General features: G+C 47.7%; 1 protein-coding gene across 2 annotated transcripts in view; it reads left to right on the forward strand.

The window, feature by feature from the left end:
* Nucleotides 1-24789, forward strand: part of LOC138829858 (stalled ribosome sensor GCN1) — a 65508-nt gene that overhangs the window by 32845 nt on the left and 7874 nt on the right. The window contains exons 27-51 of one of the 2 annotated variants that reach the window (XM_070026417.1): nucleotides 147-227; nucleotides 517-660; nucleotides 2299-2426; nucleotides 2567-2756; nucleotides 2969-3039; nucleotides 4173-4338; nucleotides 4900-5094; nucleotides 7564-7810; nucleotides 8443-8564; nucleotides 8863-8977; nucleotides 9859-10038; nucleotides 10119-10339; nucleotides 12182-12250; nucleotides 12413-12551; nucleotides 12640-12836; nucleotides 13025-13167; nucleotides 16695-16812; nucleotides 17141-17356; nucleotides 19720-19884; nucleotides 21682-21843; nucleotides 22115-22207; nucleotides 22714-22866; nucleotides 23210-23479; nucleotides 23831-23944; nucleotides 24309-24539. In XM_070026417.1, the coding sequence (XP_069882518.1) occupies nucleotides 147-227; nucleotides 517-660; nucleotides 2299-2426; nucleotides 2567-2756; nucleotides 2969-3039; nucleotides 4173-4338; nucleotides 4900-5094; nucleotides 7564-7810; nucleotides 8443-8564; nucleotides 8863-8977; nucleotides 9859-10038; nucleotides 10119-10339; nucleotides 12182-12250; nucleotides 12413-12551; nucleotides 12640-12836; nucleotides 13025-13167; nucleotides 16695-16812; nucleotides 17141-17356; nucleotides 19720-19884; nucleotides 21682-21843; nucleotides 22115-22207; nucleotides 22714-22866; nucleotides 23210-23479; nucleotides 23831-23944; nucleotides 24309-24539 (3930 nt within the window). The remainder of the gene's footprint in view (nucleotides 1-146; nucleotides 228-516; nucleotides 661-2298; nucleotides 2427-2566; nucleotides 2757-2968; nucleotides 3040-4172; nucleotides 4339-4899; nucleotides 5095-7563; nucleotides 7811-8442; nucleotides 8565-8862; nucleotides 8978-9858; nucleotides 10039-10118; nucleotides 10340-12181; nucleotides 12251-12412; nucleotides 12552-12639; nucleotides 12837-13024; nucleotides 13168-16694; nucleotides 16813-17140; nucleotides 17357-19719; nucleotides 19885-21681; nucleotides 21844-22114; nucleotides 22208-22713; nucleotides 22867-23209; nucleotides 23480-23830; nucleotides 23945-24308; nucleotides 24540-24789) is intronic. The other variant, XM_070026418.1, reaches the window with a different exon arrangement.

Below are 24789 nucleotides of genomic sequence, written 5' to 3' on the forward strand. Positions count from 1 at the left end.
TAGACTTGGTTGTAGGCCTTAAGGGGTTTTAGACCATGGAATGTTTCATTTTTCTGTGGATGAGAGCTTGCTATTTGACTGGCCCCAGGCATGGGTACAGCCCTTCTCCACAGACTCACCCCAGCCTGTCTGCTTTTCTCTTCCAGAATGGTCCTGAGTTGCTGCCTCGTGTGGCCATGCTGCGTCTGCTGACCTGGGTGATCGGGACAGGCTCGCCCCGACTGCAGGTGATGTGTTCTCTAATCTCCTACTTCTGTGATTGTTTTAGATCCTGACTGCAGGTCCTGGCATGAGTGATTATGTCCTAGTTCTCTCAAAAGAGATCATCTCTCACTTTTGGACCTAGCAATAGGGCTGTTTTTGAGAAACAGCCAACTGTTCTCAGCTGTGAGGCGTCTTGCATGGGTGCTGCCATTTTGTGTGGTGTGGTACTGGTCTTAGCTCTAATAGGGGTTCTGAGTCCTTTGTGGACCCCTGATTGATTGAACTGGACAAGTGGGTTAATGTCATCCGCAGGTTCTTGCTGCAGATGCACTGAGCACGCTGTGTGCCAGCAGCAGTGGTGAGGACGGCTGCGCCTTTGCAGAGCAGGAGGAGGTGGATGTGCTACTCTGTGCCTTGCAGTCCCCTTGTGCCAGCGTGCGGGAGACTGCGCTCCGGGTGTGTCCCCACTCCCTCCCGGGGCCATTGTGGTGTTCCTTGTCACTGTGCAAGTATTTGAACTGCATGATGAGAATTTGAGAGAATGCCCTTCACCCTGATGACAGATCCTAGGGGCAAGGAGAAAAGGTCATAGGGTGGTTTAGGCTCTTTCTAAGAACTGGAAAACCAAACATGTTCTGGGGAGGTGGTATCACTAATTCATTTATTTATTTATGTTTTGCTAGTCCTGGGGCTCGAACTTAGGTCTTGGGTGCTGTCTCTGTGTCTCTTTGTGCTCAAGACTAGTGTGCCAGGACTTGAGCCACCACACCACTGCGTAGTTTATTAGAGATTAGATAAGAGATAAGATAGAGGGGCTGGGAAGGTGGCTCAGTGGTAGAGCGCTTTTCTTGTATGCCTGAGGCCCTGGGTTCGATTCCTCAGCACCACATGAGGAAAAAGAAAAAAGCCGGAAATGGCGCTGTAGCTCAAGTGGTGGAGCACTAGCCTTGCATGCCGGAGGCCCTGGGTTCGATTCCTCAGTACTACATGAGCAAAAAGAAAAAAGCTGGAAATGGCGCTGTGGCTCAAGTGGTAGCCTTGAGCTGAAGAGCTGAGGGACAGCGCCCAGGCCCAGAGTTCAGGCCCCACGACCAGACGCCAAAAAAAAAAAAAAAAAGATAGAGATAGGTCTCAGAAAGTTTTCTGCTGGGCTGGCTTTGAACTATATCCTCAGATCTAAGCCTCCTGAATAGTTAGGATTACAGGCTTGAGCCACTGGTGCCTATCCCTGAGCTCTTTTTGTTCAAGGCTATCGGTCTACCACTTTGAGCCACAGCACCACTTCTGGTTTTCTCGTGGTTAGTTGTAGATAAGAGTCTCAAGACTTTCTTGCTTGGGCTGGCTTTGAACTGTAATCCTCAGATCTCAGCCTCCTGAATAGCTAGGATTACAGGTGTGTGTCACCAGCACCCAGCTTCTATTTTTATTTATTTTTTGAATAGGCTGGCCTCAAACCATGATCCTGTAGATCTCTCCTTTCCTAGTAGCTAGGATTACAGGCATACATTACCACATCTAGCCCTGTGTTGTTTGCTTATAGTTCAATTATTAACCATTATAATGGAAAATATTCTACCATCACATCAGTTCACAGAAGAACTGTTATCATTTTTGGCATCAAGGACTGACCCTAGAGCCCTGTACATGCTAAGCATGTGCTTTGTGTGGTATCCTCACCTCTTGAGAAAAGCTGTTTGCACCAATTCTGAGCATTCTCCGAGTTAAGCCAATACCCAACACTTCCTGGACCAGGGCTGCTATGGGACTGGGTGTAGTAGTAGGGATAAATTTTTACCTATGCTGTTGAATGCAGGAGACATGTCTTATTGAACACCTGAAATGTGGCTGGTAAAACTGATGGTTTATTTTTTAAAATTTTTTCTTATTTTTAATTAGTACATAGTAATTTTACAAAGTGGTTTCATTGTGATGATATTTGTATGCATACATAGACCGTACTTTGATCAAATTCAGCCTCAGATTTACCTTTAAATAGTCACATGCAGATAATGGTTGCATTTGAACAGCAGAGGCTAGGGACAGTTTGGAGACTTCTGAGAATGAGCTTCATGGTCTAATCACTCCTTGACCTAGGGGCTGATGGAGCTCCAGCTGGTGTTACCAACACCTGATAGTGATGAGAAGAATGGTCTGAGCCTTCTACGGAGGCTCTGGGTGGTCAAGTTTGACAAGGAGGAGGAGGTCCAGAAGCTGGCCGAGAGGTAAGAGATAGTGGGAGGCTGCTTTCTCCTGCCTCATCCTCTTTCCCTTAGGCTAGCCTCCAGTGAGAGAAGGGCCAGGGGGGCTGAGACGGGTATCTGTAGTTACATATCTGACTAGTCCCACCTTTGGTCCACCACAGGCTCTGGTTGACCATGGGCCTCGATCTGCAGCCAGATCTCTGCTCCCTGCTGATTGATGATGTGATCTATCACGAGGCAGCTGTGCGGCAGGCTGGGGCTGAAGCCCTCTCTCAGGCCGTGGCTCGGTACCAGTGGCAGGCAGCAGAAGTCATGGGCAGGCTCATGGAGATCTATCAGGAGAAGCTCTATGTGAGTGACTGGAGCAGCAGCTGTGAGCCTCAGGGCGTGATGTTGGGTTGGACTCTGCTCGGCCCCTGATGACTCCAGATAGGAGTCTTGGTGCTCAAAGTTGGTCAGGGGGCCTATGGCTGGTTTTCTGCCTCAGTCTGGTATCTGGGCTATTCATTTGTCACCTGGATAAGACAAGCATTGCAGGGCATTTTTCTTCTTGTCTGTTACAGAGGCCACCCCCAGTACTGGATGCTTTGGGTCGAGTAATTTCAGAATCCCCTCCGGATCAGTGGGAAGCCAGGTACACCCTCTGTTCCCATCCTTGTCCAGGGATGGGCATCCCAAATGGAAGGAAAGATGGCATCCTGAGTCAAGAGAGACCTGTTTCAATGCTGGCTCCTCAGGTGCAACGCTGTGCCCTTGAGCACGGCCCTCCTTTTCTCCAGGCCTATGTTTTCTTCATCTGTGTGCAGCACAGGATACTAGTACCTACCTCATAAGGTGTTGGAACTCATCCGTTAACAATGTGTGAAGTGCTCTGTTAGTATTAGTTTTCTTCCCCTTAATTCCACAGGTACTTGCTAGAGGATGAGGTGGGTCTGAGAGCCTGTGTGACTGTAGAAGACCCTTACCTCCCACAGAGTGGGCTTCATAGCTGACCTATACCTTCCTCTGTGGCTTTGTGTATGTGGAATGGATGGAATGGAGAATGGACCTGTTTCTTTTTCTTTCTTTCTTTCTTTTTTTTCTTGGTTGGACATGGGCTTGAACTCTGGGCCTGGACGCTGTCCCTCAGCTCTTCAGCTCAAGGCTAGTGCTCTACCACTTGAGCCACAGCACCACTTCTGGTTTTCTGGTGGCTTGCTGGAGATAAAGAGTTTCACGGACTTTCCTGCTCAGGTTGGCTTTGAACTGCTATCCTCAGATCTCAGCCTCCTGTGTGTGTGTCATTAGGATTACAGGTGTGAGCCACCAGTGTCCGGCTAACCTGTTTCTTTTTCATTCCAGACCATCTTCTGGGGAAAAAGCACATAGTTTCTTTGCACTGGGAGCCTTATTTTTCTGTAGCTGAAAAGAATAGCACCACATTACCTCTGTGGTATGTTCCCGTCTGGGAGCATCCACATCTGTTTGTGTCACCTGTCTCCTTTTATAACCTGCCTGGAGATAGAGGGGTAGGCAAGGTACTCACATGCATGGAAAAGGCAGAATGGGTCCCTTCCCTAACGGTACCTATAGGAGATAAACTCAGGGTAAGTGGCTGGTCTTCATGTGATAAGTGAATCGTTTCAGAGCATTGGGCAAGTGCTGGGTGCTTCATTTTCCTGCCAAGTAGTATTGATCTTTTTGTGCTCCCTGCCTTGTGTTCTGACACAGTTCCATTGGCATGGAACACTGGCTGGCCTTTGCTCACAAGCTTGCACTTCTTTTCAGGTGTGGTCTGGCTTTGGCCCTCAATAAGCTCTCGCAGTATTTGGACAGCTCTCAGGTGAAGCCACTCTTTCAGTTTTTTGTCCCTGATGCTCTCAACGACCGAAATCCAGATGTCCGGAAGTGCATGTTAGATGCAGCCCTTGCAACACTCAATGCCCATGGGAAGGTGAGCTGTGTTCTGATAGCTGGAAAGATAGGGCAGAGTAGAGGATCCTGAGGTGTTGAGTGCCACAAATCACAGTAAGACACTAACCCCTCGTGGAAGGTTAGATTTGTGTTTCTGTTGAATCAACAAGTCTGAAAGAGCTGTGTAGCTCATAAGGCTGAGATCTGAGGATCATGTGGTTTAAAACCTGTCTGGGAAGAAAAGTCTGTGAGACTCTTGTCTCTAGTTAACCAGAAAAAAGCCAGAAGTGGGGCTGTGGCTCAAGTGGTAAAGCTCTTGCCTTGAGAAAAGAAAGCTCAGGGACAGTACCCAAGCCCTGAGTTTAAACCTCAAGACTGGCACCAAAAAAAATTAAAAAAAAGGAAAGAATTGACTAAGAGGTTGTTAAATTCCTAGATGTCCACTGTAGTTCTGCTGGAAAACTGGGAAAACTAGGAAAGCTGTGGGTATCACCGGTTGGCTGCCCTGTCAGGACATCTGTCCCAGGGCCAGACTTGACTTCCATTGTCTTCATGGCAGCCTGTGGTGTGATCTGTGATTCTGATGGGTTGGGCTTTCCAGGAGAATGTCAACTCGCTGCTGCCAGTGTTTGAGGAGTTTCTGAAGGATGCTCCCAATGATGCCAGCTATGACGCCGTGCGGCAGAGTGTGGTAGTCCTCATGGGTTCTTTGGCCAAGCACCTGGACAAGAGCGACCCCAAAGTGAAGCCTATTGTTGCCAAGCTCATCGCCGCCCTCTCCACCCCTTCCCAGCAGGTACCTGCTTTCCGGCTACCATGAGCCTGCAGAGAAATGGGGAGCTACTGCAGAGAAACTGTGGGATGCTAGGGGCCTAGCAGGCCCTTCAGGGAGAGCCTGGGTTATAATGGAGTGCACTTCTGGGGACAGTCATCTTATTTTTTGTTGTTGTTGTTGTTGTTGTGGGGCTTGAACTCTGGGCTTGAGCGCTGTCCCTGCGTCCTTCAGCTCAAGGCGAGCGCTCTACCACTTGAGCCACAGTGCCACTTCCGGTTTTCTAGTGGTTTATTGGAGATAAGAGTCTCACGGACTTTCCTGCCAGGGCTGGCTTTGAACCGTGATCCTCAGATCTCAGCCTTCTGAGTAACTAGGATTACAGGTGTGAGTCACTGGCACCTGGCTGTCTTCTTGTTTTAAGAGTTGAAGATGTGTCTTATATTTCTACTCATTTACTAGCAGAGGGGTGTGTGTGTGTGTGTGTGTGTGTGTGTGTGTGTGTGTGTGTGTGTGTGTGTGTGTGTGTGTGTGTGTGTGTGTGTGTGTGTGTGTGTGTGTGTGTGTGTGTGTGTGTGTGTGTGTGTGTGTGTGTGTGTGTGTGTGTGTCAGAGACAGAGTAACTGGAGTTTGAACTCATGGTCTTGTGCTTCCTAGGCTGTGCTGAGGCATACCTCCAGCTCTGTTTTTCATTGTTTTTTTTTTTTCGGTCGTGGGGCCTGAACTCTGGGCCTGGGCGCTGTCCCTCAGCTCTTCAGCTCAAGGCTAGCGCTCTACCACTTGAGCCATAGCGCCACTTTCCGGCTTTTTTCTTTTTGCTTATGTGGTGCTGAGGAATCGAACCCAGGGCCTCGAGCATGCAAGGCAAGCGCTCTACCACTGAGCCACCTTCCCAGCCCTGTTTTTCATTGTTTTTAAAAGTAAGATCTCGATTACCATGGGAATGACATGCTTGAATCACAGTCTGCTTATGTTTAGGCTTCTTGTCATTTCTGGGATTTCTTTCTATAGAGCCAGAGTCTCCAGACTTCAGCCATGGCTGCCCTATAACAAGATCCTCCTAATCCTAACCTTCCACATAGCTCAGTCACAGACACGTGCTGCTGTAACCAGCAATGGGTGGAGAAAAGGATCCTGTGAACTTTTCTGCCAGTGCTGGCCTCTAACCTTGGTTCTCCTAGTTTCAGCCTTTTGAGTAACTAGGATTATAAGTATGAGCCACCAGCACCTAACTTTTAATGCTATCTCTTAAGCCACAATGCAGAGGAAGTTTCTTGTTTTTTGTTTTGTTTTGTTTTTGTCGGTCATGGTGCTTGAACTCTGGGCCTGGGCGCTGTCCCTCGGCTCTTCAGCTCAAGGCAAGTGCTCTACCACTTGAGCCACAGCACCACTTTCAGTTTTCTGGTGGTTCATTGGAGATAAGAGTCTCACAGACTTTTCCTGCCTGGGCTGGCTTTAAACTGCGATCCTTAGATCTCAGCCTCCTGAGTAGTTAGGATTACAGGCGTGAGCCATCAGTGCCCAGTTCGTTTCTTGTTTTTTGAAGAGTACATATTTATGTACAATTTCAATAATGATTTGCACTTTGGAATCCCCTCCCCAGAGTTGTCTCATTAAGTTCACAGTTGAAAACAAGTTTCTAAAGTTGTGATCAAATAGAAGGTTAGAAAACCTGTCCTGCTAAAAGACCCCACCCTTGCAAAAGCTGGTAGCATATTGCTCTGCTTCCTGAGCTGAGATAGGAGGGTAGGACCGAATGTCTTTGTTTTTCAGAAACTATGAGGCCTAGCCAGTCTCCCTGTGACTTTGAGAAGTTTGGAGACAGCCTATTTTTAATTTTTTTATTTTTATTGTTATAAAGGTGATGTACAGAGAGGGCTTACAGTTACGTAAATCAGTTAATAAAGAGTACATTTCTTTTTGGACAGTGCCACCCCTTCCCTCACTTTGTCTTAGTTTTTCCCTCTCATCCCCACACACAAGTTATGTAGTCCTTTTCAACATAGTGTCAGTGAGTACCATTGCTACATTTGTGTACCCTTTGTCCCTCCATTTTGTGCTTTCCCATATCTTCCCAGACATCTACATGAACAAACAGGACAAAAAGGAAACAGGAAAGAAAACAAAAATAGCAAAAAAGAAATCTCTTGATTCTATTTCCTGGAGTTCCTTCCAATAAATATTACTCTGAATGACAGGCTATTTTATGGTGGTAAAGTAGTCTTTCTCAGTGAGCCCTTTCTAAATGGACTTAGCCCCAGTTTTCTACTTAGACTAGGAGCAGCGCCACAGGGCTGATCTGATGCTGCTATCATGTTGGTTTTGCACCATGTGCCCTAATGAAGCATGGGGGTCTTAGTGAGACTGTACAAAACAGCTTCTCTATTGGCCTGAGGCAGGTAGTGGGACATATGGTGTGTGTGGCATTGGGTTGTTGGTCACCAAGAACAGGCAGTCACTGAAATTGCACTGATCAGTGGGGTCCTTCCACAGGTCCAGGAGTCTGTGGCCAGCTGCTTACCTCCTCTTGTGCCTGCTATCAAGGAGGATGCTGGAGGAATGATCCAGCGACTCATGCAGCAGTTGCTGGAGTCAGACAAGTATGCAGAGCGCAAAGGGGCAGCATACGGGCTGGCAGGCCTGGTGAAGGGCCTGGGCATCCTCTCCCTGAAGCAGCAGGAAATGATGGCAGCGCTGACTGATGCCATTCAGGATAAGAAGAACTTCCGCAGGCGAGAGGGTGGGTATCTAAACTTGTTGCTGGCAGCATAGAAAATGAGTGCCCATGCATGTGCACACACGCACGTGCGCGTGTGTGTGCGTGTGCGTGTGCGTGTGTTTGTGTGTGTGTTGCAGAGATAATAGTGGTAAGTGTGACCCATCCTGGTCCTGTTCTTGCTGATTTGGTCTGGACTTCTTTTCCCTTAGTACTAGGGATTAAACCCAGGGCTATACACCTGCTAGGTAGGCAAACACTTACCTACTGTGCCCAGCCTTTTCTATTTCATTTTGAGGAAAATTCTCCCTAAGTGCCTAAGCTAGCCTCAGACTTATGATCTTGCTTCAGCTTTTCAAATCTTGAGATTACAGGTGTACATCTCCATACTTAGTGCTGTCTTGGTCTTTCTAATTTCAAACTCCACAGAACCCTTACTATAAGAAGCTTTATCTTTAGTTGTTAATGCTAAGTAGCCCCCAGCCCTCCTCTTCTCTGCTCTACTGCACCCCTGCTTTGAGGACTGAGGCTGCTACACTATGTTCCCATTGGGTGAAGAGGTGGCGGGAGGGTGCCCAGCCCCTGTGTTCATGTGGCAGCCCTGAGAGGATGATCGATTTTCATGTATTCCGCCCCCCCCCCCCCCTTCCCCACAGGAGCCCTGTTTGCCTTTGAGATGCTCTGCACCATGCTGGGGAAGCTGTTCGAGCCCTATGTGGTTCATGTGCTGCCCCATTTGCTGCTGTGCTTTGGGGATGGGAACCAGTATGTGCGTGAGGTAAGGCCCAAGCTGCTTGGGAGAGCTGCTTGGGTATGTAGCTCAGCCAGGAAAGCTTCTGAGGTGGGGTAAATCCGCTGCCCCTGGAGCCCCTTCTGCCCTCACTTGGGGAGCTGGTTTCTGGGATGGATCCCCTCTGGCTCTTAAGGTACTGGAGCTTTGCAAGATGTGTTCTCAATGGACCCTGTGAGCTCTGGCATAGAGTCTGACATAATGAACCCCAGTATGTGTTGGTGACTCTTATCACTAGTGGTGGTATCAGTGCTTGACCACTGAACACCTTCTCTCCTCCCTTGAGGCTGCAGATGACTGTGCCAAGGCTGTGATGAGCAACCTCAGTGCTCATGGTGTGAAGCTAGTGCTCCCTTCCTTACTGGCTGCCCTGGAGGAGGAATCCTGGAGGACCAAAGCTGGTAAGGCTTTCTCAGCTTCCTTGCTCTGAAAAATGTCCTCAGCAAGGATCTAGGTAACCACAGCTATGGTCCTGTGGGTGTGGTCTCCAGCCCAGGGACAAGGCTGAGACTTACCATGCCTTTAGGCAGCTTGGTCCTTCTGTAGTTTTGCATGTGTTCATGCTCAGGAGTCTCTGGTATGAGCCATAGCTCTCAGTCAAGAAATCCTGAGCTTCAAAGCTGTTCTGCAGCGTTTACCCTCAATACAACTTTTAAAAATGTAATCTTGGCCAGGTGTCGTGGTACATACCTGTCATCCTAGCTACAAGGGAGTCAGACATAAGTAAATGTCAGGCTGAAACACAGAACCTTATTTAAAGAAAAAGGTGGAGGTCATGACTCAAATGGTAGAATATCTGCTTATGAAACTCAAAAGATCTAACACTCAGATAGTATATGTGTGTGTATATATTATATAATGTTAAAAATATATAAAATGTATGTAAATACATGTTTATATGTAATATATAAAGTGAAAGTTTCCATACGTGCATATCTTATAATATATAGTAACTAATATATATAGTGATGAATGATTTTCCTCATTCATGCATATGACACTTGAAGCCAGGAAAATTCAGCGAATTGCCCTTGTATCACTGCCAGAACTCTCTGTCCTGAACTTGTCTCCTCTTTTCCCTATACCATCTGTCCCTCACCTGGGATTTCACAGCTCAGAGGCCCCGGGAGCCCTTTCCCCCTCTACCCTCCTCTGGGAATTGCTTGAGCACAGCTTGCAGAACAGCAAGCTAGCTGTCTCTGGCCAGTCATTTTGCACAGGTGACTTTCTTGCCATTCATTGCCCAGTGATGCAATTCTGGCCACATGTTTTCTGTCTGCAGGGTCAGTGGAGTTGCTTGGAGCAATGGCATATTGTGCTCCCAAACAGCTGTCCTCCTGCCTACCCAACATTGTGCCCAAGCTCACAGAGGTGCTGACTGACTCCCACGTCAAAGTCCAGAAGGCTGGACAGCAGGCACTCAGGCAGATTGGCTCTGTCATCCGGAACCCGGAGATTCTGGGTATGCCTGTCTACTTTGCTTCTGGGGAATAGTGGGTCTGCCTCTTCCTAGACATGTACTAACTAACTTTTCTCCTGTAGCCATTGCCCCTGTCCTGCTGGATGCCCTGACGGACCCATCGAGAAAGACCCAGAAGTGCCTGCAGACCCTGCTGGACACCAAATTTGTCCACTTCATTGATGCTCCATCTCTGGCCCTCATCATGCCCATTGTCCAGAGAGCCTTTCAGGATCGTTCTACCGACACCCGCAAGATGGCAGCACAAATTATTGGCAACATGTACTCCCTGACAGACCAGAAGGTAGTAGCCTAGGTTGGGCTGGTGTGGACAGTTAGAGTGATGAAGATTTAGGATGCAGGGTTCTGCCCAGAGCAACATGGGTTATGAGCACTTTCCTGATTATATTTGCAGAGAAAAAAGAGCCATTTGGGGTATGAGGTAAAAGTTTGGCCTCTATGAGTATCATCCAGAGCATAGTGGTTCAAGTTTTTACTGGTTTAGTTCCCAGCTAAGGTCTGTCCCAGTAGGCCTAGTATAGACTGAGGCAGAGTATGGGTTTTTGGAATCTCTGCTTCCATAGACAAGAAGATAAAGTGGAAGAGTTAGGCTGGACATAGTGACACGTACTTGTAATCCCAGCACTGCAGAGTCTAAGGCAACAGGATTGTTAGTTTAAGACTGGAAGGCTACATGTAGACTCATCTCAAATAAATAAATAAATAAAATCAGCTGGGCACCCGTGGCTCACACCTGTCAATCCTAGCTACTCAGGAGGCTGCCAGCCCAGGCAGGAAAGTCCATGACACTCATCTCCAACTAACAACCAGAAAACCGGAAGTGGTGGTGTGGCTCAAGTGGGAGAGTACACCCCTTGAGCTGAAGAGCTCAGGGACAGTGCCTAGGCCCAGAGTTCAAGTTCCACAATGGAAAAAAAAATTACTAATTGTCCTCCAACACTAGAACAATTATTTTTTTTTTCTTTTTATGCCTAAACTGGGGTTTGAACTCAGGGACTAGGTGCTGTCCCTTATATTTTTGCTCAAGGCTGGCACTCTACCACCACAACTCCACTTCTGGATTTAAAATTTTTTGTTGTTGTTGTTGGTTGTAGGGCTTGAACTCAGGGCCTGGGCACTCTCCTGAGCCTCTTGTGTTCAAGGCTAGTGCTCTACCACTTGAGCCACAGTGCCATTTCCTCACTTCTGGATTTTTGATGGTTAGAGATAAAGAGTCTCAGAGACTTTGCTCTTTTCTTCAAACTGTGGTTCCCAGATCTCAATCACCTGAGTAGCTAGGATTATATAGGTAAGCTACCAGCACCTGGCTAAAACAATTACTTTTAATATTTTTTATATTCTTGAATATTATTTCCTAGTTATAACAAGTTAATGAAAACTTGGCTTTTAGTGTGCTATACTGTCCCAACAAATTCATATGTCATAATTTACTTGATCTTATCATTGGTCTACAGTGTCCAAGCTTGTTTTATTTTTGTTTTTGTTTTGTTTTGTTTTGGGTCCAGTCATGGGGCCTGAACTCTGGGCCTGGACGCTGTCCCTCAGCTCTTCAGCTCAAGGCTAGCGCTCTACCACTTGAGTCACAACACCACTTCCGGCTTTTTTCTTTTTTGCTTATGTGGTGCTGAGGAATCGAACCCAGGGCCTCAAGCATGCAAGGCAAGCGCTCTACCACTGAGCCACCTTCCCAGCCCTGTTTTTGTTTTTGTAAAACTTAAAGCCTGCTGCAATGACCATAACTCCTTAAAGCCAAATGTTACATCAGGAGCCATACACATTTTAAGCTAAGAAAGAGAAGATAATAGTGAAATTCCGATAGAGTACCAGAAATACTTTTCTAACAACTACAAAATCTAAGCAGGCTTTGCTCCCAAGAAAAGGACAGGAGTTAGGCTTTGGTTTGTAGCTGGTGGCTCTGTTTGGCCTATGAGGGTAGTGCCTTGAAGGAATTGGTGAGAAGAGCTTTGTCAGTGACCCAGCTCTTCTGTGTACAGTGAGGTTCTTATGCATGGGTCCTGCTGAGAGCTTCTTTTCATCTCAATGCTGAGGTCAGGGTCCACCACAGAACAGGGGCTGAAGAAAGCCAGAGCCAGACCTCGGCTTCAGTCAACTCTTGTGTTTTCAGGATTTGGCTCCTTACCTGCCCAGTGTAACACCTGGCCTGAAGGCCTCGCTTTTGGACCCTGTGCCTGAGGTGAGTGTGGGGTGGGGGAAGCTCAGTATTTTAGACTAATCGGTGGAAAACTGATTCCGCAAAGCTGCTTTTGTGTTCATCAGGCAAAAGGAAGGCCGGTGGCCCTTCCCTGTTTCTATATGGCTTTCCTTTCCTGAACTCTTCACCTGTGTCACTTGACAGGTGCGGACAGTGTCTGCAAAGGCTCTTGGGGCTATGGTAAAGGGCATGGGGGAATCATGTTTTGAGGACTTGTTGCCATGGCTGATGGAGACACTGACGTATGAGCAGAGCTCTGTGGATCGCTCAGGCGCTGCACAAGGTGAGGCTGGAGTAGGCACAGGGGCCAGACTGGAAATGCCCTGGAGGGGTCTCTGCTCCAGTAGGTTCATTCTGTCCTTGCTTTACAGGGTTGGCTGAGGTCATGGCTGGTTTGGGAGTAGAGAAGTTAGAGAAGCTGATGCCAGAAATTGTGGCTACAGCCAGTAAAGTGGACATTGCACCCCATGTTCGAGATGGCTACATCATGATGTTCAACTACTTGCCCATCACCTTTGGGGACAAGTTCACCCCTTATGTGGGGCCCATCATTCCCTGTATCCTCAAAGTAGGTACCAGTAACACTGAGGAGGGAGGAAAGGAGAGGGTGCCACCGCTCTCCTGGAGACTGAGAGCTCCCTATTGGGGGCCAGGTGGCAGAAGTTCCTGTCATAGTCTTCAGAGAGCCGCAGTTTGTTTTGGCCTGGGTATATAAGGGGAGGCAGCCCTGCCCACCCCCTTTTTCCATGTGCTTAGGCCCTGGCTGATGAGAACGAGTTTGTGCGAGACACTGCCCTGCGTGCCGGCCAGCGGGTCATCTCCATGTATGCTGAGACAGCTATCGCGCTGCTGCTGCCCCAACTGGAGCAAGGCCTCTTTGATGACCTCTGGAGGATCCGGTAAGGACTTAGGCCCAAAGATCCATTGGGCCCAGGTTTTGCATTTTGGGAATTCTGGTTGCAAAATGAAAAGCAGAAAGTTTCCATGGACTCTCAACTTTTTCCAAACCCGTAATTTTAACCATTATGTTATCTCATTTTCTGTAGCAATGTCTTTATTCTGGTTCTTCTTTAAAAGGTCTCTCTAAGCCAGGTACCAGGGGCTCCTGCCTGTAACCCTAGCTGCTCAGGAGGCTGAGATCTGAGGATCATAATTCAAAGCCAGCCCAGGCAGGAAAGTCCATGAGATTCTTATCTCCAATAAACTACTCAGAAAAGGCTGGAAGTGGTGCTGTGACTCAAGTGGTAGAGGGCTAGTCTTGAGCACAAAGAGGCTCAGGGACAGCACTGAGGCCCTGAGATCAAGCCCCAGGACCAGCAAAAAAAAAAAAAAAGTTTCTCTATTTACTCCTACAGTTTCTACTAAGAATAATTGTGAGGAATCTTTCTCCTCGTAATTCTACTTCTTGGAATTTATTTGAAAAATAAATTTGGTCAAGTGTTTAGAGCTGTGTACATAAAATTGTTTTTTAATCTTTGAAAAAATAGGAAGCTGTTTTGAAATAGGATAGTATATCCATGCAGTGGGCATTTACTCTGCCATTACAAAGCATAGTATAGGCTGCCCAGAGAATTCCCCAGCCTGTTGTTAATTGGACAGTGTAGGCTGTGCAATTTGACCTGTTTCCCACATTGTGTGGGTTATATGAGTCCATTTGTAGTGTAAGGTGTGCAGTATCTGAGTGACTACCTGAGGGTTATTTGCACACTCTTTATCTTCCCACCTTTCTCAAATTTTCAGTTTAAATGTGACTTATTTTCTTGGTTTATTGCTTTTATTTATTTATTTATTTATTTATTTTTGTCGGTCATGGGGCCTGAACTCTGGGCCTGGGCGCTGTCCCTCAGCTCTTCAGCTCAAGGCTAGCGCCCTACCACTTGAGCCACAGTGCCACTTCCAGCTTTTTCTGCTTATGTGGTGCTGAGGAATCGAACCCAGGGCCTCATGAATGCAAGGCAAGCACTGTACCACTGAGCCACCTTCCCAGCCCTATTGCTTTTAATTCTATAGTCCTAGCTACTTGGGAGGCTGAGACTGGGAGGATCATGGTGGTAAGGCCAGCCTGGGCAGAAGAATTCCCAAGACCACTTCCTTAACCCATAGCTGGGTGCAGTGGTGTAGTGGTGTTCAATGAGTTATCCTAAACTGCATGTTAGACTGAGATTGAAAGGATTGTACTTCTGCTCAGGCAGAAAAGTCCTCAAAATTCTGTCTCAATAGAGGAAAGCTGGATGTTGTAGTATGCACCTGTCATTCCAGCAACAACAGGAAGCCTAAAATAGGCAGATCACAGTCCAGGTGCATGCCTAGGCAAGAAGTGAGATCTTATCTCAAGAATAATTAGTAATGCTGAGTGCTAGTTGCTCCTGTCCCTAATCTTAGCTACTCTGGGGGCTGAGACATGGAGGACTGAGGGTTCAAAGCCAGCCAAGGAAGAAAAGTTTGAGATTCCATCTCCAATTAACTAGCAAAATAGTGGGATATAGGAGTGGCTCTAGAGAGCCAGCTTTAAGTAAGAAAGTAAATGAGACTGTGAAGTCCTGAGTTGATTTCCCACTATCAATACAAACCACACACACACACTTACAACAATCAGCAAAAAATGGGGCTGCAGTTATAGCTTAGTGGTAGAGTGCCTGCCTAACAAGTCCAAGGCCCTGAATTCAAACTGTAGTGCCATTAAAAAAATAAATAATAGAAACAATAAACCTAATTTAATTTGAGAAGAAATAAAATTCATCCCTCTAGTCTCATCTCTGCGTTTCTCCACTTGGGGTGATCTGTCTTTGCTTCCTGTGAAGCTTCTGTTGGGTAAAAACGCGCTTTCAAACTTAGCCCTCTCTCTGTGCTTACATCTTTTATTATGGAAATTTCACATATGCCTCTAAAAATGTTTACTTTCCTTTTTCTTGCCATGCTTGGGGACTGAAACCAGAGCCATGTACATCCATAGCCCTTTTCTGATGTGAAAGTACTCTATCACTATTTCTGGCCCTTTTCTTTTTTTTTCTTTTTTTTTTTTTTTTTGTCGGTCGTGGGGCTTGAACTTTGGGCCTGGGCGCTGTCCCTCAGCTCTTCAGCTCAAGGTGAGCGCTCTACCACTTGAGCTACAGCGCCACTTCCGGTTTTCTGGTGGTTTATTGGAGATAGGAGTCTCACGGTCTCTCCTGCCCGCGCTGGCTTTGAACCGAGATCCTCAGATCTCAGCCTCCTGAGTAGCTAGGATTACAGGCGTGAGCCACCAGCGCCCGGCTCTGGCCCTTTTCTAATAGTAACATACTATGCCACTGAGCTAAATCCCCAGCCTTCCAATACTAAAGTAAGCATGTTTACTACCAGAAAACTTGGAAAATGTAGGAAAGCATATAGAAATGAAAATCATCTTAGCACCTCCCCCACACCCCATTCTTTTTTTTTTTTTGGGTCCGGTCGTGGGGCCTGAACTCTGGGCCTGGGCACTGTCCCTCAGCTCTTCAGCTCAAGGCTAGCGCTCTACCACTTGAGCCACAGTGCCACTGCCGGCTTTTTTCTTTTTGCTTATGTGGTGCTGAGGAATCGAACCCAGGGCCTCAGGCGTGCAAGGCAAGTGCTCTGCCACTGAGCTACCTTCCCAGCCCCCCCCACACCCCATTCTAAGATAGCCACTATAAAATTTTTGGGTGAAGTGGCGCTGTGGCTCAAGTAGTAGAGCACTTGCCTTGAGCTGAAGAGCTGAAGGACAGCGCCTAGGCCCAGAGTTCAAGCCCCATGACCACCACCACCAACAACAAAAATTTTTGCTTCCAGTCTTCCTTCTGTATAGTGGTGGGGCGTGCTCTGAGACTGTCACTTGAGGCTGTATAATTGACTGTTCTTTTTGTTATGGTGTGGGGGGGTGTTGTTTGTTTTTTGGTGTTTCAGTCAATGCGGATGAAACTCAGGGCTTAACTCTTGCTTAAATAGGTGTTTTATTACTTCAGCCCAAGCCCATTCTGCTTGCAGTTTTTCAAAATAGTCTTGTACTTTTGCCCAGGCTGGTCTTGGACTGCAGTCCTCCTATTTATGGTTCTTGAGTAGCTAGCACTATAGATAATGTTCCAATATCCTTGGCTTGTTCTGATAGGGTCATTTTTTTTTTTGCCGGTCATGGGGCCTGAACTCTGGGCCTGGGAGCTATCCCTCAGCTCTTCAGCTCAAGGCTAGTGCTCCACCACTTGAGCCACAGCACCACTTCTGGCTTTTTCTGCTTATGTGGTGCTGAGGAATCGAACTCAGGACCTCATTCATGCAAGGCAAGCAATATATCACTGAGCCGTCTTCCCAGCCCCTGATAGGTCTTGCTGTCCTTTTCCTTTAGTTGGCCTTAAACTGCAAGCCTCCTATCTGCCTTGCGAGTAGCTAGGTTATAGATGTGATCATGGTAACTCTGTTCTTGACCTCTTCTCAGGTTTAGTTCTGTTCAGCTCCTTGGGGATCTCCTATTCCACATCTCAGGGGTTACTGGGAAGATGACCACAGAAACTGCGTCTGAGGATGATAACTTTGGAACTGCCCAGTCAAACAAGGTGGGTGCCTGGCATTTGTTTTCTTCCCATAGTTGGTGGGAAGGGTAGACCCTGATGCTCATGCAGATGTTTTTTTTTTTTGGGGCAGGGGGGCGTCCGGTTGTGGGCCTGAATTCTGGGCCTGGGCACTGTCCCTCAGCTCAAGGCTAGCGCTCTACCACTTGAGCCACAATGCCACTTCCGGCTTTCTTTTCTGCTTATGTGGTGCTGAGGAATCGAACCCAGGGCCTCATGCATGCAAGGCAAGCGCTCTACCACTGAGCCACCTTCCCAGCCCCTCATGCAGATGCTTTATACTGTGTTTTCCATCCCCTTCTGTTGGCCGCAGGCAATCATCACTGCCCTGGGGGTTGATCGTCGGAATCGGGTACTGGCAGGGCTCTACATGGGCCGCTCAGACACCCAGCTGGTGGTGCGACAGGCTTCTCTGCACGTGTGGAAGATTGTTGTCTCCAATACTCCCCGCACCTTGCGAGAGATCCTGCCAACTCTCTTTGGTCTCCTTCTGGGTTTCCTGGCCAGTACTTGTGCAGATAAGAGAACGGTAAGTCTCTGGGGCCTTGCTTTGCCCTAGCAGCCATCATTACCTCCTTTTAGTGGCAAGAGATGTATATCTACAGAGCCTGGGGGAGACCCAAGTGTCCCCTGTTTCACAGAGGACCATTTAGTTTACTTAGTCATTCAGCAGATATTTACTATGTGCTAACATACAAGAGCCTAGTGACTAAAGAAGAAAAGCAACCTCATTTATCCTGGTTAAGGAGATGCATATTAATCAGATAATCACACAGACAGCTGTCAGATCAACTGTGGCAAGTGCTGAATATACCTATATATGATTACAGGGGTGTGTGGCTTAGCAAGCGCAGCAAAGTCTTGGGAGAAATGATGCTTAAAAATGAAAAATGATTAAGTATTAACCAGCTAAAGAGTGGTGAGAGACTACTACACAGGGCATAGTGCTTTAGATAACAGGCTGGATATAGGGTAGGCAGGGCCATGATACACACTAGAGGTTGAGCAGAGGCCGTTGAAGATGGAGAAATAGGGAGGAGAAAGCATGGTTTTAGATATATAAGGTTGATGCTTAGGTGGAGATGGGTGAGGTTCAGTGGTTGGGAGTAGGTGCTGAGTCTGGGCTAATGATCGTCTGCTGTGTAGTCTTTTTTGGGGGGCGGGTAGGAGAGGTCAGTTGTAGGTCCGGAACTCTCAGGGCCTGGGGGCTGTCCTTGAGCTCTTTTGCTCAAGGCTAGTGCTCTGCCACTTTGAGCCACAGCTCTACTTCTGTTTTTTTTTTTTTTTTTTTTTGGGTCCGTTCGTGGGGCCTGAACTCTGGCCTGGGCGCTGTCCCTCAGCTCTTCGGCTCAAGGCTAGCACTCTACCACTTGAGCCACAGCTCTACTTCTGGCTTTTTTCTTTTTGCTTATGTGGTGCTGAGAAATCGAACCCAGGGCCTCATGCATGCAAGGCAAGTGCTCTACCACTGAGCCACCTTCCCAGCCCCTCTAGTTCTGCTTTTTGAGTTGTTAATTGGTTATAAGAGTCTTTTCTGCCCAGGCTGGCTTCAAACCTTGATCCTCAGATCTCAGCTTCCTGAGTAGCTAGGATTATAGGCATGAGCCACTGGCACCTGGCTATCATTTAGTCTCTTTTGGACAGCTTCCAGCCCCCATCTGGTAAGCAAATTATATATTTAGTTTTAGGTGTTGTTGTTGTTGTTGGGAAGGTTGTGGGATTTGAACTCAGGGCGTGGGCGCTGTCTGAGCTCTTTTCACTCGAGGCTAACGCTCTACCACTTTGAACCACAGCTTCACTTTCAGTTGTTTCTGGTTGTTAATTGGAGATAAGTGTCTTCATGGACTTTCCTGCCCAAGCTGATTTCGGACTGCGATTCTCAGATCTCAGCCTCCTCTACCAAGGATTACAGGCATGAGCCACCAGTACCCAGCTGTATTTATTTTTAAAGAAAAGTTTGTATGAGACCTAGGGAGGATGTAGGTTTTTTCCCTTAAAGAGTGTTTCAAAGCCTGGCGCTAGTGGCTCACACTTGTAATCCTGGCTACTGAGGATGCAGATCTGAGGATCATGGCTCAAAGCAAGCCTGGGCAGGAAAAGTCCGTGAGACTCTCATCTCCAATTAACCACCAGAAAACCCAAAGTGGTGCTGTGGCTCAAGTGGTAGAGCACTACAGCACCCAGGCCCATAACTGACAAAAAAAAATAACAAAAAACAGTGTTTCAAATTCAGTTCCCTTTGAGCAAAAGTAAGAGGCTAAGTTTACAAGGAAATTGAATGCTTTGGTCATGCAGCCTATAATGAATTTCATATTCCTTGTATATTATACCAGCTTCTGCTTTTGGCTGTAGATGTGTGTGAAACAGATAGGGGCTTTTTCTCTCCTCCCCCATCCCCCCTTCTCTCTCCTGTCTCTCCCTTCCTCCTTCTCTCCCTCCCTCCCCTTCTCCCCCTCCCTTCCTTCCTTTCTCCCTTCCTCCTTCTTCCTCTCCCTTTCCTTTCCCTTCCTCCCTTCCTCTTCTTCCTTTCCTTTTCTTTCAGCATACATTAGTTAGTTGTAGAAGAGTGGTTTCATTTGGACATTTCCATATACGTATACAACGTGTCCCGTCAACCTCAGAGATAGTTTGGTTTTCTTTTCTAGGCAGGGTCTCCCTGTACAGCTCATGATCCTTCTGCCTCAGCCTCCCTAGTACTGGGATCATAGTCACGTGTCATCATACCTGGCCTAAAAATAGTTTTCTTTTGTAGTATGTTTTCAGGTTCTCAAGGGCTCTGTAGAGGTGAGTTGGGAAGCTACATTAATGACTTAGATAAAAGCCTGTGCATTGTCCTCTGGGTGACCTTAGGTTTGCAGGAAGTTGATATCCTGACTTAATCTCTGCTGACAGATTGCAGCTAGAACACTGGGTGATCTTGTCCGGAAGCTTGGGGAGAAAATCCTTCCTGAGATCATCCCCATCCTTGAGGAAGGCCTGAGATCTCAGAAGAGTGATGAAAGGCAGGGAGTGTGCATCGGGCTGAGTGAGATCATGAAATCCACCAGCCGAGACGCTGTGAGTATTCTTCACTCCCCTCCTCCCCCCCTCCCGTTCCCCAGTCCCAGGTCATGTACCTGCAGGTGCCTGGTCACAGAGCTGGGAGAGGTCACCAGAGACAACAGCCTCACTGGAGGGGAGCTGCTGGCAGCAGGATGCTGATTGGCCTAGCTTAAATTGCTTCCTTCTTAAGCTTTGCTATAGGTATTGCAACTAAGAGGCTTTCTTAAGTAGTCTTTGGAAACTAAGATAACTACTCTTGAGTTTTTGCTGTCTCATGTCATCTATAAAATAGGCCAAAAATTGTGGTGCCTCCGTAATGGGAAAGGAGGCGTGCACTTGAGTGTGGCAGAGAGCATCTGGGAGCAGGGGGAATGTACACTCATTCTTAGAAAAAGAGATTAAGTACTAGTGGGTGGAAATGTATTGTCTGGCAATACTGTTTCCCTAGTAGCAGCATTCAAGAGGTTTGGAGTACTTGATTGTTAAGGTTTGACTTTACTTTCTAAGGTCACTGATACTCAAAACACAGCTAGGGTGTAGGTGACAATGAATGTGGGCTCTTGAGTTGTATGACAATGTAGATGGGAGTTAAGTGGATATCAGTTAAGGATAAAAGCAACAGTCAGTTGCTTTGCCTGAGCATCCTAATTGGGTTACTAGATCCCCTCCTCTGTGTCTGTACATCTTATATTTGGTCTTTCACATGTACAGTTGGCAAAGAATCCAAAGATTCTGTCACCCAAAAGTTGTAAATAATTGAGTAGTTTCTGGGTCTTCATATCTGTGTCCATGGCCCAATGATGTGGCTAGCACATCAGCCAGTTCGTAAAATTCAGAGTGAGTTTTGCTGTGGTAGACTTGGTTACTCAAGAAATAGAGCCATTGGGGCTGGGAAGGTGGCTCAGTGGTAGAGTGCTTGCCTTGCATGCCTGAGGCCCTGGGTTCGATTCCTCAGTACCACATAAGCAGAAACAGCCAGAAGTGGTGCTGTGGCTCAAGTGGTAGAGGGCTAGCCTCGAGCTGAAGAGCTGAGGGACAGTGCCTAGGCCCAGAGTTCAGGCCCCACAACTGACCATAAAAAAAAATAATAATTGAAAAAACACCAAAAAAAAAAAAGAAAAGAAACAGAGCCATCACTAGGCTGGTTAGAGATGTAAAGATTTCATACAAGAAGACATACTTGGATTTTTTATTTTTTGGTTAGTCATGGGACTTGAACTCTGGGCCTGGGTGTTGTCCCTCAGCTCTTCAGCTAAAGGCTAACACTCTACTACTTGAGCCACAGCACTACTTCTGGTTTTCTGGTGGGTTTTTTGGAGATAAGAGTCTCACAGACTTTGCTGCTCGGGCTGGCTTTGAACCATGATCCTCAGATCTCAGCCTCCTGAGTAGCTAGCATTACAGGCGTGAACCACTGGTACCCGGCTGTATTTGGGTTTTGAGGCTTGAATTATTTGGAATTTCCCAAGAGAATGAACAAAAAGTCCAGGGAGAGAGAGAGACGCGGATCCTACAGGCCTCGCTGTAGGAGGAGTTTAGGAGTTTCCATAAAGATAGGAAGTACCTGAAAATTCATTTGGATAGTTGGAACTCTCAATTGTTAAGTCTGGGTGAGGGATTCATGGAGGTACCTCATGTATCCTCTCTTCCTCTCTGCATTTTTGTATTTTTATGTTATAGAGTTAACCGAAAAGTCCAGCCAAGGGGTTAGTGACTTGGCTGGGTTAGAACCCTTGGCCTGTGTCCCCTCAGTTGCTTCTGTTTGCTCTAGGTATTTTCTGCATTTGTATAGCTGCACTTGTACTGTTGTAGGTGTTGTATTTCTCTGAGTCCCTCGTGCCCACAGCGAGGAAGGCTTTGTGTGACCCATTGGAGGAGGTCCGAGAGGCGGCAGCCAAGACCTTTGAGCAGCTACACTCCACCATTGGCCACCAGGCTCTGGAGGACATTCTCCCATTTTTATTGAAGCAGCTGGTAAGTGGATCTGCCACACAGTGTGTCTTTTCCTATCTTTGTAGCAGCAAAATATAGAGTGATAACTGCCACTGCAGTTGGAATGTGGGCCTTTTAGGGGGAGGTGAGGAGTGGGGATGTGCATCAAGATTGGACTTGGCTTTTTGCTTCTCCTTGGACTGCAGTTAAGTATGTGAGCATTGGGAGTGGAGGAGAAAATTGGCAGTGGTTGGTTCAGCAGCAGAGGTGTAGGAGCCAGCTCCTCAGTGTTGTCTGCAATATCCCTCTGCAGGATGATGATGATGTGTCAGAATTTGCCCTGGACGGTCTAAAGCAAGTTATGGCCATTAAGAGTCGCGTAGTGCTGCCCTACCTCGTCCCCAAGGTAAATCCCAATACATGGCAAACCCTCACAGGCCCTGAAGTCCAGATCCTTCTTGGGCCTGCAGTAAAGAGTGGTGCTAGGGGCTGGGAAGGTGGCTCAGTGGTAGAGCGCTTGCCTTGCATGCTCGAGGCCCTGGGTTCAATTCCTCAGCACCACATAAGCAAAAAGAAAAAAGCCGGAAGTGGCACTGTGGCTCAAGTGGTAGAGCACTAGCCTTGAGCTGAAGAGCTGAGGGACAGTGCCCAGGCCCAGAGTTCAGGCCCCACGACCGGACCCAAAAAAAAAAAAAAAAAAAGAGTGGTGCTAAACATAGGTTTGGGGTAAGACTGTCAGTGGGTATAGTGCAGCTAGGAAGTACCCCTTGTTCTCTTAGATGCACTGGTGCAGGCCCTTGGCTCTGAGCAGGGGGCAGAGGCTCTCCTGCCCACCCTTCTCTTCCTAGTGCTAGGCCTGGCACTGAGCAGGTGCAGTCTTCATCAAGGTGATGTTGTTCATCATCCCATCAGCTGACAACGCCACCTGTCAATACCCGGGTGCTGGCTTTCCTTTCGTCTGTGGCTGGTGATGCTCTTACTCGTCATCTTGGTGTGATCCTCCCTGCAGTCATGTTGGCCCTGAAGGAAAAGCTGGGGACTCCAGATGAGCAGCTGGTAAGGAAGGTCTGGTCACTCCTATTGCTTTCTTTTTTTTTTTTTTTTTTTGGTCCGCCGTGGGGCTTGAACTCTGGGCCTAGGCGCTGTCCCTCAGCTCTTCAGCTCAAGGTGAGCGCTCTACCACTTGAGCTACAGCGCCACTTCCGGTTTCCTGGTGGTTTATTGGAGATAGGAGTCTCACGGTCTCTCCTGCCCTGGCTGGCTTTGAACTGCGATCCTCAGATCTCAGCCTCCTGAGTAGCTAGGATTACAGGCGTGAGCCACCAGCGCCCGGCTTCCCATTGCTTTCTAATAGCCATCTTGTCCTGCTTTGTCCATATTTAGCTCACATGTTCCCTATGGTTTTTAGGAGATGGCCAATTGTCAGGCTGTGATCCTTTCAGTGGAGGATGACACTGGGCACCGGATAATCATAGAGGATCTGTTAGAAGCCACACGCAGCCCTGAGGTGGGCATGAGGCAGGCAGCTGCCATCATCCTCAACATCTACTGTTCTCGCTCCAAAGCTGACTACACCAGCCACCTGCGGAGCCTGGTCTCAGGCCTGATCCGCCTCTTTAATGACTCCAGTCCCGTGGTTCTGGAGGAGAGCTGGGATGCACTAAATGCCATCACCAAGGTGAGGAGACTGCAGACTCCAGAAACAGTTCTTAATTGGAGAAGATGCCAGATATTTTGAGCTTGTTTGATAATTTTAGGGTTTATTTGCGTATTTGTTCAGTCTGATGGGTTCAAACTATCTTCTCACCTAAGCCTCCCAAGTTTTGGGACTGCAGGCATGTGCCACCATGACATACTCAAAATGCCAGACATTTGTATGAGTAGATTCTGACAGGAATCCTCCATGTTCCTGTCACTCAGCTTCAACAAGGATCTGCTTGTGGCCAATCTTATCTCCTGCCCACACCCTCCCCCTGCTGTTGAGAAGGAGGGTTGTACCTCATTGCTGCTTTTCCCTGGATTCCCACAGAAGCTGGATGCTGGCAACCAGCTGGCGCTGATTGAAGAGCTGCATAAGGAAATCCGGCTCATAGGCAACGAAAGCAAAGGCGAGCATGTGCCTGGCTTCTGCCTCCCAAAGAAGGTAAGCCAGGAGCAGCAGTCTAGTATGCATTCTAGGTGCTCCTGAGCACCTTCACAGACAGTGTGCATCTTCCATGGTGGCAATTGATGCCAGGATGGAGACCACCTTTGGTTTAGGCTGTGGAGGCAACCTCTACCCACAGCAGGTGGGTCATGAGTGGTAGCAGCAGGGTATGTTACCTGTGCGTGATGATAGGCCTGGTGGTGCCTTTATCCTCTTGGCACCTCCAAACAGCTCCTAAGATTCAGCCTACTTCATCATCTGGAGCTGGCAAAAGGATAGCTGTTCAGAGTGCTTTGTTTTGGATGGGAGACAATGGGCCCAGAGCCTTTGTGACTGGACTCAGCTGTGTTTCTTTTGTCAGGGGGTAACCTCCATCCTTCCAGTATTGCGGGAAGGAGTCCTTACTGGCAGTCCTGAGCAAAAAGAAGAAGCAGCCAAAGCTTTAGGCTTGGTGATCCGCCTGACCTCGGCTGATGCCCTGAGGCCTTCTGTGGTCAGCATCACTGGCCCTCTGATTCGCATCCTGGGGGACCGGTTCAGCTGGAACGTGAAGGCAGCTCTGCTCGAGACACTCAGCCTCTTGCTGGCTAAGGTGAGCAACTGATGAGCTTATTTTATTGGTGTGTTCCAATCCTAGAGAATGGTCTGTCTGCAGGAGACCCAACAACAAGGCATACTGTGGCATGCGAATATTCACTTCAAAGAAGCCTTGCTTTTGAGCTGGGAAGAGTGCTTGCCTTGCATGCCTGAGGCCCTGGGTTCGATTCCTCAGCACCACATAAGCAAAAGGAAAAAAGCCGGAAGTGGCACTGTGGCTCAAGTGGTAGAGCACTAGCCTTGAG

This window comes from Dipodomys merriami, unplaced genomic scaffold (assembly GCF_024711535.1).
Source record: "Dipodomys merriami isolate MVZ:Mamm:240054 unplaced genomic scaffold, mDipMer1.0.p SCAF_177, whole genome shotgun sequence".
NCBI lineage: Eukaryota > Metazoa > Chordata > Mammalia > Rodentia > Heteromyidae > Dipodomys > Dipodomys merriami.